Source organism: Macaca nemestrina, chromosome 14, assembly GCF_043159975.1.
Source record: "Macaca nemestrina isolate mMacNem1 chromosome 14, mMacNem.hap1, whole genome shotgun sequence".
Classification (NCBI taxonomy): domain Eukaryota; kingdom Metazoa; phylum Chordata; class Mammalia; order Primates; family Cercopithecidae; genus Macaca; species Macaca nemestrina.
Genome location: NC_092138.1, coordinates 65,518,540 through 65,531,663, shown reverse-complemented (window position 1 = coordinate 65,531,663; position 13,124 = coordinate 65,518,540). Strand labels below are relative to the sequence as shown.

Sequence of the window (13,124 nt, the reverse complement as noted above, 5' to 3'; positions counted from 1 at the left end):
GTGTTTTCTTGTAGTAATTTCATAGTTTGAGGTCTCAGATTTAAGTCTTTCATCCATTTTGATTTGATTTTTGTATACGGTGAGAGATAGGGATCTAGTTTCATTCTGCTGCGTATGGATATCCAGTTTTCCTAGCAGTATTTATTGAAGAGACCATCCTTTCCCCAGTGTATTTTCTTGGCACTTTTGTCAAAAATGAGTTTACTGCAGATGTATGGATTTATTTCTGGGTTCTCTATTCTGTTCCACTGGTCTATGTATCTGTTTTAATGCCAGTACTATCCATTTTGGTTACATTTGGTTATAGTGTAGATTAAGTCCAATGTTTGTTGATTGGCTTTCTGTCTGGAAGATCGGTCTGGTGCTAAAAGTTGGGTGAAGTTGCCAGCTCTTATTGTATTGGGATCTATCACTGTCTTTAACACTAGTGAATTGGTTTATATTAATTTTATCTGGGTGCTCCAGTGTTAGGTGCATACATATTTGCAATTGTTATATCCTCTTACTGAATTGACCTATTTATCATCATATAGTGGCCTTCTTTTTCTCTTCTTATAGTTTTTGTCTTGAAACCTATTTTGTCTAAGTATAGCTACTCCTGCTCTTTTCTGGGTTTCCATTGGCATGGAATATCTTTTTCCATCCCTTTATTTTCAGTCTGTGTGTGTCTTTTGCTTGTTTGTTTGTTTTAGATGGATTCTCACTCTGTTGCCCAGGCTGGAGTGTGCAGTGGCATGATCTTGGCTCACTGCAACCTCTGCCTCCCAGGCTCAACCAATTCTCATGCCTCAGCCTCCCGAGTACCTAGGATTACAGGCATGTGCCACCGTGCCTGGATAATTTTTTATATTTTTAGTAGACACGGGGTTTCACTGTGTTGACCAGGCTGGTCTCAAACTCCTGACCTCAAGCAGTCCGCCCGCCTCGGCCTCCCAAAGTGCTGGGATTACAGGCGTGAGCCACCGCACCTTTTGATTGGTGATAGGGTTTGGCTCTGCGTTCCCACCCAAATCTCATGTTGAATTGTGATCTCCCATGTTGGAGGAGAGGCCCAGTGGGGGACGATTGGATCAAGGGGTGGACTTCCCCCTTGCTGTTCTCATGATAGTGAATGAGTTCTCATTAGATGGTTGTTTCAAAAGCGTGCAGCACCTTCCACTTTGTTCTTTCTCTTCCTCCTGCTCCACCATGGTCAGAAGTGCTTGTTTCCCTTTCACCTTCTGCCCTGATTTTAAGTTTCCCGAGGTCTCCCAGCCATGCTTCCTGTACAGCCTGAGGAACTGTGAGTCAATTAAACCTATTTTCTTCATAAATTACCCAGTTTCAGGTAGATCTTTATAGCAGTATGAGTACAGACTAACAAAAGTGATGAGTTTAGTCCCTTAACATTCAGTGTTATGCCGGGCATGGTGGCTCACGCCTGTAATCCCAGCATTTTGGGAGTCAGAGGTGGGCAGATCACGAGGTCAGGAGATCGAGACCATCCTGGCTAACACGGTGAAACCCTGGCTCTACTAAAAGTACAAAAAATTATCCGGGCGTGGTGGCACACACCTGTAGTCCCAGCTACTCAGGAGACTGAGGCAGGAGAATCACCTGAACCTGGGAGGCAGAGGTTGCAGTGAGCTGAGATCGTGCCCTTGCACTCCAGCCTGGGCGACAGAGACAGACTCTGTCTCAAAAAAAAAAAATAAATAAAAATAAAAATAAAATTCAATGTTCTTATTGATAAGTAAGGACTTACTCCTGCCCGTTTGTTATTTGTTTTCTGGTTGTTTTGTGGTCTTCTCTTCCTTCTTTTCTTCCTTCCTGTCTTCCTTTTAGTGAAGGTAATTTTCTCTATGGCATGATTTAATTTCTTGCTTTTTATTTTTTGTGTATCCGTTGTATGTTTTCTGATTTCATATTATCCCGAGGCTTGCAAATACTTTTAACCCATTATTTTAAGCTGATAACAACTTAACACTGTTTGCATAAACAAATAAACTTACAAGCAAAAAGAAAACTAATAAAAACTCTACACTTTAACTTTGTCCCTCTGCTTTTTTTTGTTTTTTTGAGACAAAGTCTCACTCTGTCGCCCAGGCTGGAGTGCCAGTAGCACAATCCTGGCTCACTGCAACCTCAGTCTCCTGGGTTCAAGTGATTCTCCTGCCTCAGCCTCCTAAGTAGCTGGGATTACAGGCGTGCGCCACCATGCCCAGCTAATTTTTGCATTTTTAGTAGACATGAGGGTTTCACCATATTGGCCAGGCTGGTCTCGAACTCCTGACCTCAGGTGATCTGCCTGCCTCAGCCTCCCAAAGTGCTGGGATTACAGGCATGAGCCACCGCACCTGGCCTGTCCCTCTGCTTTTTAACCTTTTTTTTTTTTTTTTTTTTTTTTTTGAGACAGAGTCTCATTCTGTTGCCCAGACTGGAGTGTATTGGTGTGATTTCTGCTCATTGCAACCTCTGCCCTCTGGGTTCAAATGATTCTCCTGCCTCGGCCTCCGGAGTAGCTAGGACTACAGGCATGAGCCACTGCACCCAGCCTGTTTGGGAAAGTATTTCTCCTTCATGTGTGAAGGATATTTTCTCCAGACATTCTAGGGTAATTTTTTTTTCCCTTCAGCACTTTAGATATGTCATGCCACTCTTTCCTGTGGCCTGTAATGTTTCCACTGAAAAATCTGCTGCCAGAAGTATTGGAGCTCCCTTTTATGTTATTTGTTTTCTCTTGATGCTTTTAGGATCCTTTCTTTGTCCTTGACCTTTGGGAGTTTGATTATTAAGTGCCTTGAGGCAGTTTTCTTTGGGTTAAATCTGCTTGGTGTTCTATAACCTTCTTGTAGTTGAATATTGACATTCTCTAGGTTTGGGAAGTTCTCTGTTATTATCCCTTTGAATAAACTTTCTACCTCTTTCTCTTTCTCTACCTCCTCTTTAATGCCAATAACTGTTAGATTTGCCCTTTTGAGGCCTTTTTCTAGATCTTGTAGGTGTGCTTCAATTTTTGTTGTTGTTTGTTTGAGACAGAGTTTCACTCTGCCACCTAGGCTGGAGTGCAGTGGTGCGATCTCAGCTCACTGCAACCTCCACCTCCCAGGTTCAAGTGATTCTCCTGCCTCAGCCTCCCGAGTAGCTGGGATTATAGGCATATGCTACCATGCCTGGCTAATTTTTGTATTTTTAGTAGAGACAAGATTTCACCATGTTGGCCAGGCTGGTCTTGAACTTCTGATCTCAGGTGATCTGCCCACCTCAACTTCCCAAAATGTTGAGATTATAGGCATCAGCCACTGTGCCCAGCTGTGCTTCATTTTTATTCCTTTTTTTTGTCTCATCTGACTGTATATTTTCTTTTCTTTTTTTGAGACAGTCTCTTTCTCGCCCAGGCTGGAATGCAGTGGTGCAATCTCAGCTCACTGCAAACTGCCTCCCTGGTTGAAGTGATTCTCATGCCTCAGCCTCCTGAGTAGCTGGGAGTACAGACGTGCACCACCATGCCCGGCTAATTTTTCTGTATTTTTAGTAGAGACAGGGTTTTGCCATGTTGGCTAGGCTGGTTTCAAACTCCTGGCCTCAAGTGATCTACCCGACTCGACCTCCCAAAGTGCTGGGATTACAGGCATGAGCCATTGTGCCCAGCCAAGTTTTAATTATTCTTATAATTTATTTATATTTATTGTAATTATTCTTACTTTATAATTTATTATTATAAAAGCAGAAATTCTGAAGTTGAAAAATACAATTGACAACTTAAGAATGCATCAGAGTCGGGCCGGGCGCGGTGGCTCACGCCTGTAATCCCAGCACTTTGGGAGGCCAAGGCGGGCGGATCACAAGGTCAGGAGATCGAGACCACGGTGAAACCCCGTCTCTACTAAAAATTACAAAAAATTAGCCGGGCGCAGTTGTGGGCGCCTGTAGTCCCAGCTACTCGGGAGGCTGAGGCAGGAGAATGGCGTGAACCCGGGAGGCGGAGCTTGCAGTGAGCCGAGATCGCGCCACTGCACTCCAGCCTGGGCTGGGCGACAGAGCGAGACTCCGTCTCAAAAAAAAAAAAAAAAAAAAAAAAAAAAAAAAAGTGCATCAGAGTCTATTAATAGCAGAATTGATCAAGCAGAAGAATTAGTGAGCTTCAAGACAAGCTATTTGAAAATACAGAGGCCGGGCACAGTGGTCCATGCCTATAATTCCAGCACTCTGGGAGGCCCAGGCGGGTGGATCACTTGAGGCCAGGAGTTTGAGACCAGCCTGGCCAACACGGTGAAACCCCGTCTCTACTAAAAATACAAAAAATTAGCCAGGCATGGTTGTGGGTGCCTGTAATCCCAGCTACTCAGGAGGCTGAGGCAGGAGAATTGCTTAAGTCAGGGAGGTGGAGGCTGCAGTGAGCTGAGATTGCGCCACTGCACTCCAGCCTGGGCAACAAGAGCAAAACTCCATCTCCAAAAATAATAATAATAATAATAATAATAATAATAAAAACTTCTTTTAGGGCCGGGTGTGGTGGCTCACGCCTGTAATCCCAGCACTTTGGGAGACTGAGGCAAGCGGATTACCTGAGGCCGGGAGTTCGAGACCAGCCTGACCAACATGAAGAAACCCTGTCTCTACTAAAAATACAAAATTAGCTGGGTCTGCTGGCGCACGCCTGTAATCCCAGCTACTCGGGAGGCTGAGGCAGGAGAATCACTTGAACCTGGGAGGCAGAGGTTGCGGTGAGCTGAGATTGCGCCATTTAGATCAGCTTGTTGCTTGGGCATGGGCAGCTTGGGCAACGAGAGTGAAACTCTGTCTCAAAAAAAAAAAAATTCTTTTAAATTATTTTGGTCTCTGTTAAATTTATCTGATAGAATTCTGAATTCCTTCTCTATGTTATCTTGAATTTTGTTGCATTTCCTCAAAACAGCTATTTTGAATTCACTGTCTGAAAGGTCACATATCTCTGTTTCTCCAGGATTGGTCCCTGGTGCCTTAATGTTTGTTTGATGAGGTCATGTTTTCTTGGACGGTCTTGATGCTTATGGATGTTTGTCAGTGTTTGGGCATTGAAGGGTTAGGTATTTATTGCAGTGTTTGCAGTCTGGGGTTGTTTGAACCTGTTCTTCTTGGGAAGGCTTTCCAAGTCTTTGAAAGGATTTGGGTGTTGTGATCTAAGCCACATCTGCATTAGGGTGCACCCTACGCCCAGTAATGCTGTGGTTCTTGCAGACTCATAGAAATACCATCTTGGTGGTCATGGATAAGCTCTGAAAGAATTCTCTGGATTCCTAGGCAGGGGCTCTTGTTCTCTTCCCTTACCTTCCCCCAAACATATGGAGTCTCTGTGTGTTGAACTGCCTGGAGCTGGGGTGGAGTGACACAAGCATCTCTGTGGCCACCAGCACTGGAACTGCTCTGGGTCAGACCTGAAGCCAGCACAGCCCTGGGGCTTACCCAAGGCCCTCTGTAACCACTACCAAGCTACCGCCTATGTTTGTTCAAGGCCCTAGGGCTCTTCAATCAGCAGGTTGTAAAGCTAGTCAGGCTTCTGTTTTTCCCTTTAGGGCAGTGAGTTCCCCCAGGCCCTGGGTAGATCCAGAGAGGTGTCCTATTGCACTGCTGTGTCACACAGTTCTTCCCACTCTTCCCTCCCCTTTCCATAAGCAGAGGAGCCTCACCCCATAGCCACCACTACAAGCCCACAGGGAGTACTGCCAGGCTACCACTGATGTTCAGTTAAGACCCAAGTGCTCCTTTTTCTTATTTATTTATTTCTTGAGACAGAGTCTCTCTCTTTGGCCCAGGCTGGAGTGCAGTGACGTGATCTCGGCTCACTGCATCCCCTGCCTCCCGGGTTCAAGCGATTCTCTTGCCTAAGCCTCCTGAGTAGCTGGGATTACAGGCAAGTGCCACCACACCCAGTTGATTTTTGTATTTTTAGTAGAGACAGGGTTTCATGATGTTGCCCAGGCTGGCCTTGAACTCCTGACCTCAAGTGATCCACCACCTTGGGCTCCCAAAGGGCTAGGATTACAGGCGTGAGCTACCGCGACCAGCCCCAAGTGCTCTTCAGTTAGCTGTGGTGAATGCTGCCAGGCCTGGCCTGGGACTCACTCTTCAGGGCAGTGGGCTTCCCTCTGGCCCAGTGTAGGTTCAGAAATGACATTTAAGAGTCAAGGCCGGGAATTGGGGAACCTAAGAGCCTGCTTGGTGCTCTACCCCGCTGTGGCCAAGCTGGTACCTAAGGTGCAGGACAAAGTCCCCTTTACTTTTCCTTCTGCTTCTCTCAAGCAGAAGGAATCTCCCCCTGAGGCCACCACAGCTGGGAATGTGCTGGGTCTCACCTGCAGCCAGTGTGTCTCTGAGTCTCACCCAAGGCGCACAGCTTACTACCTGGGTGTCGCTGCTGGCTTTTCAGGGCCCAAAGGCTCTTTAATCAGCAGGTGATGAATCCTTCCTGGATTGGATTCTTCCCTTCAGGGCAGTAGGTTCCCTTCTGGCCCAGGGTATGTCTAGAAATGTGTAAGGACTAGGGCCTGGAATGGAGGCTTTCTGACTCTGACTAGTGCCCTATCCTACTGTGGCTGAGCTGATATCCAAGATGCAAGACAGAGTCCTCTTTAGTTTTCCCTCCTGTCCCCAAGCAGAAGGAAGAGTTTTCTTTTGTAGCTGTGAGCTGTCCTGCCTGGGGTCGGAGAAGGGGTGATGCAAGCACTCCCTTAACCAGCTGGCTGGTATCTCAGTAGGTTGCATGCCCCCCAAGTCCAGTGGCTCTGAGCCCAGTTCAGCACCAGGACTCGCCTAGGAATTGTAATCTTTGTGGCCTTCAAGTTCACTCAGGGCCCCAGAGCACTGGTGAGGCTTGCTGAAACTCAAGCTGCAGCTGCTGGCTGGACAATTCCCCTCTGGCTTGGGCCAGTGCAAATGCTTCCTCTGTGGTCAGGCAGCAGGAGAGTATAGTCTGGTTCTGTGACAGGGCAGCACTGAGTTCAATGCAAAGCCTCACAATCACTGGGCTCTCCTTCCCCAAGCTCACAGATAGAACTCCATGCTGTGTGGCTGCTGGAGGATGCTGGCAGCATGGGTAATTCAAGATTGTCTTTCCTACCCTCTTCAGTGCCTCTTTTGGCAATATGAAGTCAAAACCAGGCACTGTGAGTGCTCACATGATTTTTGGTTCCTATGAAGGTGCTCCCCTTGTGTATATAGTTGTCGAACTTGGTTTTCCTGCAGAGGGAAGACTGGTGGAGCCCTCTATCCAGCCATCTTGCTCTGCCCCCTCAATTTATTTATTTGCGTCATTAATGGCAGGTAGAAAATAAATCAATAAAATAATAAAAAATAAAATAACAGCCGGGCACAGTGGCTTATGCCTGTAATCCCAGCAATTAAGGAGGCAGAGGCATGAGGAAAGCTTGAACCCAGGAATTTGAGACCTGCCTGAGCAACATAGTGAGACCTCATTCTCCACAAAAAAAGAAAAAGACTAAAATAAAATAAAATACAAATTTAAAAATAGGCTGGGCACAATGGCTCACACCTGTAATCCCAGCACTTTGGGAGGCCGAGGTCAGCAGATCACTTGAGGTCAGCAATTCGAGACCAGCCTGGCCAATATAGTGAAACCCCATCTCTACTAAAAATACAAAAATTAGCCGGGCATGGTGATGGGTCCCAGCTACTCAGGAGGCTGAAGCAGGAGAATCCTTGAACCCGGGAGGCGGAGGTTGCAGTGAGCCTGAGATCATGCCACTGCACTATAGCCTGCACTATAGTCCTGAGCAGGACTCCATCTCAAAAAAAAAAAAAAAATTAAAAAATATGGAATAGGCCCGGCGCGGTGGCTCAAGCCTGTAATCCCAGCACTTTGGGAGGCCGAGACGGGCGGATCACGAGGTCAGGAGATCGAGACCATCCTGGCTAACACGGTGAAACCCCGTCTCTACTAAAAAATACAAAAAACTAGCCGGGCGAGGTGGCGGGCGCCTGTAGTCCCAGCTACTCGGGAGGCTGAGGCAGGAGAATGGCGTAAACCCGGGAGGCGGAGCTTGCAGTGAGCCGAGATCGCGCCACTGCACTCCAGCCTGGGTGACAGAGCCAGACTCCGTCTCAAAAAAAAAAAAAAAAAAAAAAAAAAAATATGGAATAATGTCTGACTAGCTCTCTAGGTACCATGCTCTAGCCAAGTTGACACATAAAATTAACCATCACAGGCCGGGTGAGGTGGTTCACGCCTGTAATCCCAGCCCTTTGGGAGGCTGAGGCGGGAGGATCACCTGAGGTCAGGAGTTTGAGAGAGCCTAGCAAACATGGCGAAACCCCATCTCTACTAAAAGTACAAAAATTAGCCGGGTGTTGTAGCGGGTGCCTGTAGTCCCAGCTACTCAGGAGGCTGAGGCAGGAGAATTGCTTGAACCCGGGAGGCAGAGGTTGCAGTGAGCCGAGATCATGTCACTGCACTCTAGCCTGGGTGACAAGAGCGAGACGCCGCCTCAAAAAAAAAAAAAAAAAAAAAAAATGAAGAAGGTCCGGGTGCAGTGGTTCACGCCTGTAATCCCAGCACTTTGGGAGGCCGAGGCAGGCGGATCACGAGGTCAGGATTCGAGACCAGCCCGGCCAACATGGTGAAAACCCGTCTCTACTAAAATACAAAAATTGGCTGGGAGTAGTAGTGCGCGTGCCTGTAGTCCCAGCTACTGGGGAGGCTAAGGCAGGAGAATGGCTTGAACCCAGGAGGCGGAGGTTGCAGTGAGCCACTGCACTCCAGCCTGGGTGACAGAGCAAGACTCTGTCTCAAAAAAAAAAAAAAAAAAAAAAGAAATTAACCATCATAAAAATGATTCCATTTGAGACCATTTGAATGCAGAGTGAGCCCCGCCAACAGGTCTGAGACTCTGAGAAGAGAAAAAGTCCAAGGGGTGTAGGTCTGGGATTGAAAAAGAGGCTAGCCAGGACTTCCAGGACAGTAGAGGCTGAGGGAGAGAATAGTGGGTAGGGAGCCCCTGGCCTGGGTGGGGTGACAGGGATGAGGAGAGCACTTGACAGCCTATCAGGAAAGAGCCCTGGATTCTCAGGGAGACAGAGATTAACCTGTGTAGAATTCCTCCTCAGCACTCTCCCAGGGCAGATCAAGGGCCACACAATTATTTCTGAAGGGTACTGGGTGAGACATTAAGACAGAGTTCCCACCTTTTAAAGCAACAAATGCTGGGCACAGTGACTCACGCCTGTAATCCCAGCACTTTGGGAGACCGAGGTGGGAGGATTGCTTGAGCCCTGGAGTTCAAGACCAGCCTGGGAAACAAAGTGAGACCACATCACCACAAAAAATTAAAAAACAAACAAAAAAACCTCCCCACGTGTGGTGGCAAGCACCTGCAGTCCCAGCCACTCAGGAGGCCGAGGCGGGAGGATCCCTTGAGTCCAGGAGTTTGAGGTTGCAGTGAGCTATGATTTCACCACTGCCCTCCAGCCTGGATGAGAGAGTGAGATTCCATCTCAACAACAACAACATCGAAAAAGCAAAAATTGATCTGAGCTAGGAGAAAGGCAATAATCAATGCTTATAAATTACTGTATGATAGATGCTGGCGGTGATAGGGTATAGGGAGGTGGCCAGGGCAGCAGAGGGCAAGCACTGAAAAGATAGAAGAGAGGCTAGTCATATGTAATTGGGAAGCCCCAGAAAAGTGATTTTTGTTGGGATCCTAAAGGGCTACACACTAAGAATAAAGGTGGAAATAGACTAAAGCCTAATTTTGAATCATATAATGCCTCGATTGAATTAAAGCAATCCAGGCTTTCTAGTGCCCTTAGTCTAGCTGCTTGCCAAATGCAAAAGTAGATTCTTTTTTTTTTTTTTTTTGAGACAGAGTTTCACTCTTGTCACCTAGAATGGAGTACAGTGGCATGATCTTGGCTCACCGCAACCTCTGCCTCCTGTGTTCAAGTGATTTTCCTGCCTCTCAGCCTCCCAAGTAGCTGGGATTACAGGCATGTGCCACCATGCCCTGCTAATTTTGTATTTTTAGTAGAGATGGGGTTTCACCATGTTGGTCAGGCTGGCTGGTCTCAAACTCCTGACCTTGGGTGATCCACCTGCTTCGGCCTCCCAAAATGCTGGGATTACAGGCGTGAGCCACCACCCCTGGCCTTATTATTATTTTTTACATTAGAAACGGGGTCTCACTTTATTGCCTAGACTGGCTTCAAACTCCTGGGCTCAGGTGATCCTTCTGCCTCAGTCTTCTGAAGTGTTGGGATTACAGGCATGAGCCACTGTGCCCGGCCAGGATATGTTTCTTTCTTCTCACTTTACTGGCCTCTCTTTTATCCCCAGTCCCTCAGACTCATATTCCTGGAGAAAGTTCTCAATGTAGTTGGCTTACTAGAAACAATTGTAAGGAACCTCCAACTTTCCCACAAATGAGACACAAACTACTGTAGCTGCATGGGCAAATACAGTAGCCAAGTAACCTTGCCTCCCCTGTTCCTTCTGCCTCCTTTTCTGAGCCTTGCCCAGATCACCTTTTCCTTCCTGGCCATGAGGTTCCTCTCTTAGACCTGGGACAGGTCCTCACCTGCTTTTGCGGAAGACCTGAGGGAAGCAGGTGCTGGAGGAGCTTGATGCTTCACAGCTCTGAGCAGATGTTTACCTGCTGATCTAGCAGATGCCTGAGAGGTGACCACAGGGGTACAGAATAGGGGACAGACATCGCCTTGGTCGGTGCCTGGGAGGGGCCTCAATTCCACCCACCAGGGCTTCCTTTCCAGCCCCTGTTGGATACCTCCAATGACATAGTGGCCCTGAGTTTCCACCCACTGGGAGCAGCCCTACCCTAGGATCTCCACCTTCAGGGCCAAGCATGGACTGGAACACTAAGAAGGAAACAACAGGCCATCTTCCTCTCTTTCTCTCATTAAATTGTGAATAATAATGCATTTACTTATTCTCCCACTTAAAATGTTGTTTAAATCCTTTGAAGAATCTTGCAAGGTAGCTTGGCTAGACAGCAGGCAGGACAGTCCAGTGCCTCTGGTGGGGGAGCCAGGGTCTTCCACTCGCCTGTCTTTTGGTCCAGCAAGAAGGCATTTGGATTGATGGTGTAGTCCTTTGTCTGGACATCGCTGGCAGTGGTGACACCCCCACATACAAACACCTTGCTGTCTCCAATGGAGCATATAGCATGGGACACATCCAAGGGGCAGTTGTTGGGCAAGAGAGGCACTGAGGTGGTCGTCTTGCTGGCCTTCACTTTCTGCAGATTGATTTCCACGCTCTGCCGGTGGCTGTGCACGCAGAGGATGTTGTCCTGTTGGAAAGAGAGCAGGGGCCGGTGGTTGAACTCAATGGGGAAGGTGATACATTGGACGACGTCCCCAGTGCTAGTGTCAAAGCAGTCCACCACCCCGACCCGGGAGATATAACCTTTCACCAAGCACCGTCCAGTGACAATGTACAGATGCCGGTCACCTTTGGTGATCACGGCGGTGCCATCCATGGGGATGCTCATCTTTCCTGCCAGGCACCAGACTTCCTTCCGCTCATCATAGCGATAGATGTTGGAGACATACCGCCTTGGGGCAATGCTCCCGCCCACTGAGTACACCGTCCCCCCACAGGTCACCATGGTGTGGAAGACAAGCCCGATGGGCAGGTCGGGCAACTTGGTCCAGGAGTTGTCATCCATGTCATACCGCCAGGCTGTCTTCAGCCCTGAAATCTGCTCAGTGGTGCCACCAGAAATGTAGATGTAGCGACCAGCAGAGGTGGCACTAAGTGCTGCTGCCCGATAGGGCATGTCTGAGAGCTTCATCCACAGGTTCTCCTGGATGATATAGGCAAACACTCCATCATTGAACTGGCCGTGGGCCTTCTGGCCACCAAGGATGACCACTGAATCAAGCAGGGCCCCTTTCCGCTGGTAGACCAGCAGGCTGCATGGCCGCTCCTGCTTGCGGTCCATCAGGACATTCTCAATCAGGGTTGCATGGGATGAGCTGTTCTCCATGCCCACCAGCTTGTTGCTGGCAAACACCAGTGTCTTGTTGGAGACGGCATTGAGATTGATGTAATTGAAGAACTTCTTGAAATACTTCTCCCGCTCCTCCTTCCGGAAGTACACCCAATTGATGAGTGCGCTGAGAGCCTGGTCTTCATTGAGCACGTGAAGGTTTTCATCACGGAGCAGGCGGCCGAAGATAACAGGGGGACAGCGCATGAAGTGCATGGAGCCCTCAGGACTGGCCCAGTAGTGGAAGTTGTCGCGAATGCCTGAGTAAGCTAAGTCTGATACCTCTTTGAGCTCAAACAGCTCGGCCAAGAAGAGGTAGCGCAAGCAGTTGGCACGGCGGATGGACTTAATAAGGAAGTCGTTGCAGTGAACTCGAAGGCGTGGTGTGTTGAAATACTGAGCCCCACGAAGCAGCTCCTCCACGTTTTGCTCGGAGATCACCACCTTGCCGCTATAGAAGTAGTCCAGAAGCTGGTCCACTGTGACCGGGCTCAGATAACTGGAGTCAATGGTGATGAAAAGCTCATCGGTGGTCTTCATGTCATTGCTGGAGATGAGGCTCCTCACCAGCGGGGAGACAGCAGCCAGCACGTTGCGATGTGCAAAGAAGACGTGGTGGTCCACGCTCAGGGCCATGTCCCAGTACTCTTTGCGTTTCCTCTGTCTGTTCAGGTTCTGCAGCACGAAGCTGTTGTAGTTTTTCTCGGTGAATTCCAATTTCATGGTGCTTCTTGTTGGTTGAAACAGATCAGCAGCAGGTACTGGAGAACAGACTTTCTCAGGCCTTTGGGATTCAGATTGATGGTTGTTTGCAGAGCGGTTGACCAGGGAGAAGAGAGGGTGGGTGAGAGGATGATGTCATAGAATGAATGAGGTCATCACAATGCAGGCCTCCCTGAGGCCTGTCTCAGAGGCACTGGGCCTTCCTCCCCTCTGATCTCTCCAACCTGCCAAGACCACATACCTTAGCAGGACCTAAAGCCCTGGGCCCAGAGCTCAGGAGGAACCTCAGGGATGGGCAGCAACTTGCAGCTGGGACTTTCAAACCACAGTTCAAGGCTTCTGGAATGTTAGAGCCAGTCTGGGTGGGACAGTGGGGAGCAGTTTGTGTAGGAGAGATAAGGGGAGGTGGGGAAAGGG

General features: G+C 48.4%; 1 protein-coding gene across 2 annotated transcripts; it reads right to left on the bottom strand.

Moving 5' to 3' along the window:
- Positions 1-10,833: 10,833 nt before the first annotated feature.
- On the bottom strand, positions 10,834-12,841 carry LOC105485765 (calicin). 2 transcript variants are annotated; one of them, XM_024794056.2, is made up of 2 exons: positions 11,444-12,841; positions 10,834-11,282 (listed from the first exon to the last, which is right to left on the bottom strand). In XM_024794056.2, the coding sequence occupies exons 1-2, from the start codon at positions 12,705-12,707 to the stop codon at positions 10,849-10,851; spliced, it is 1,698 nt and encodes a 565-aa protein (XP_024649824.1). In that variant the 5' UTR covers positions 12,708-12,841; the 3' UTR covers positions 10,834-10,848. The 2 variants fall into 2 exon arrangements, with proteins under 2 accessions (XP_024649824.1, XP_011746535.1); XM_011748233.2 differs by having other exon boundaries at positions 10,873-12,837.
- Between the last annotated feature and the right edge of the window lie 283 nt (positions 12,842-13,124).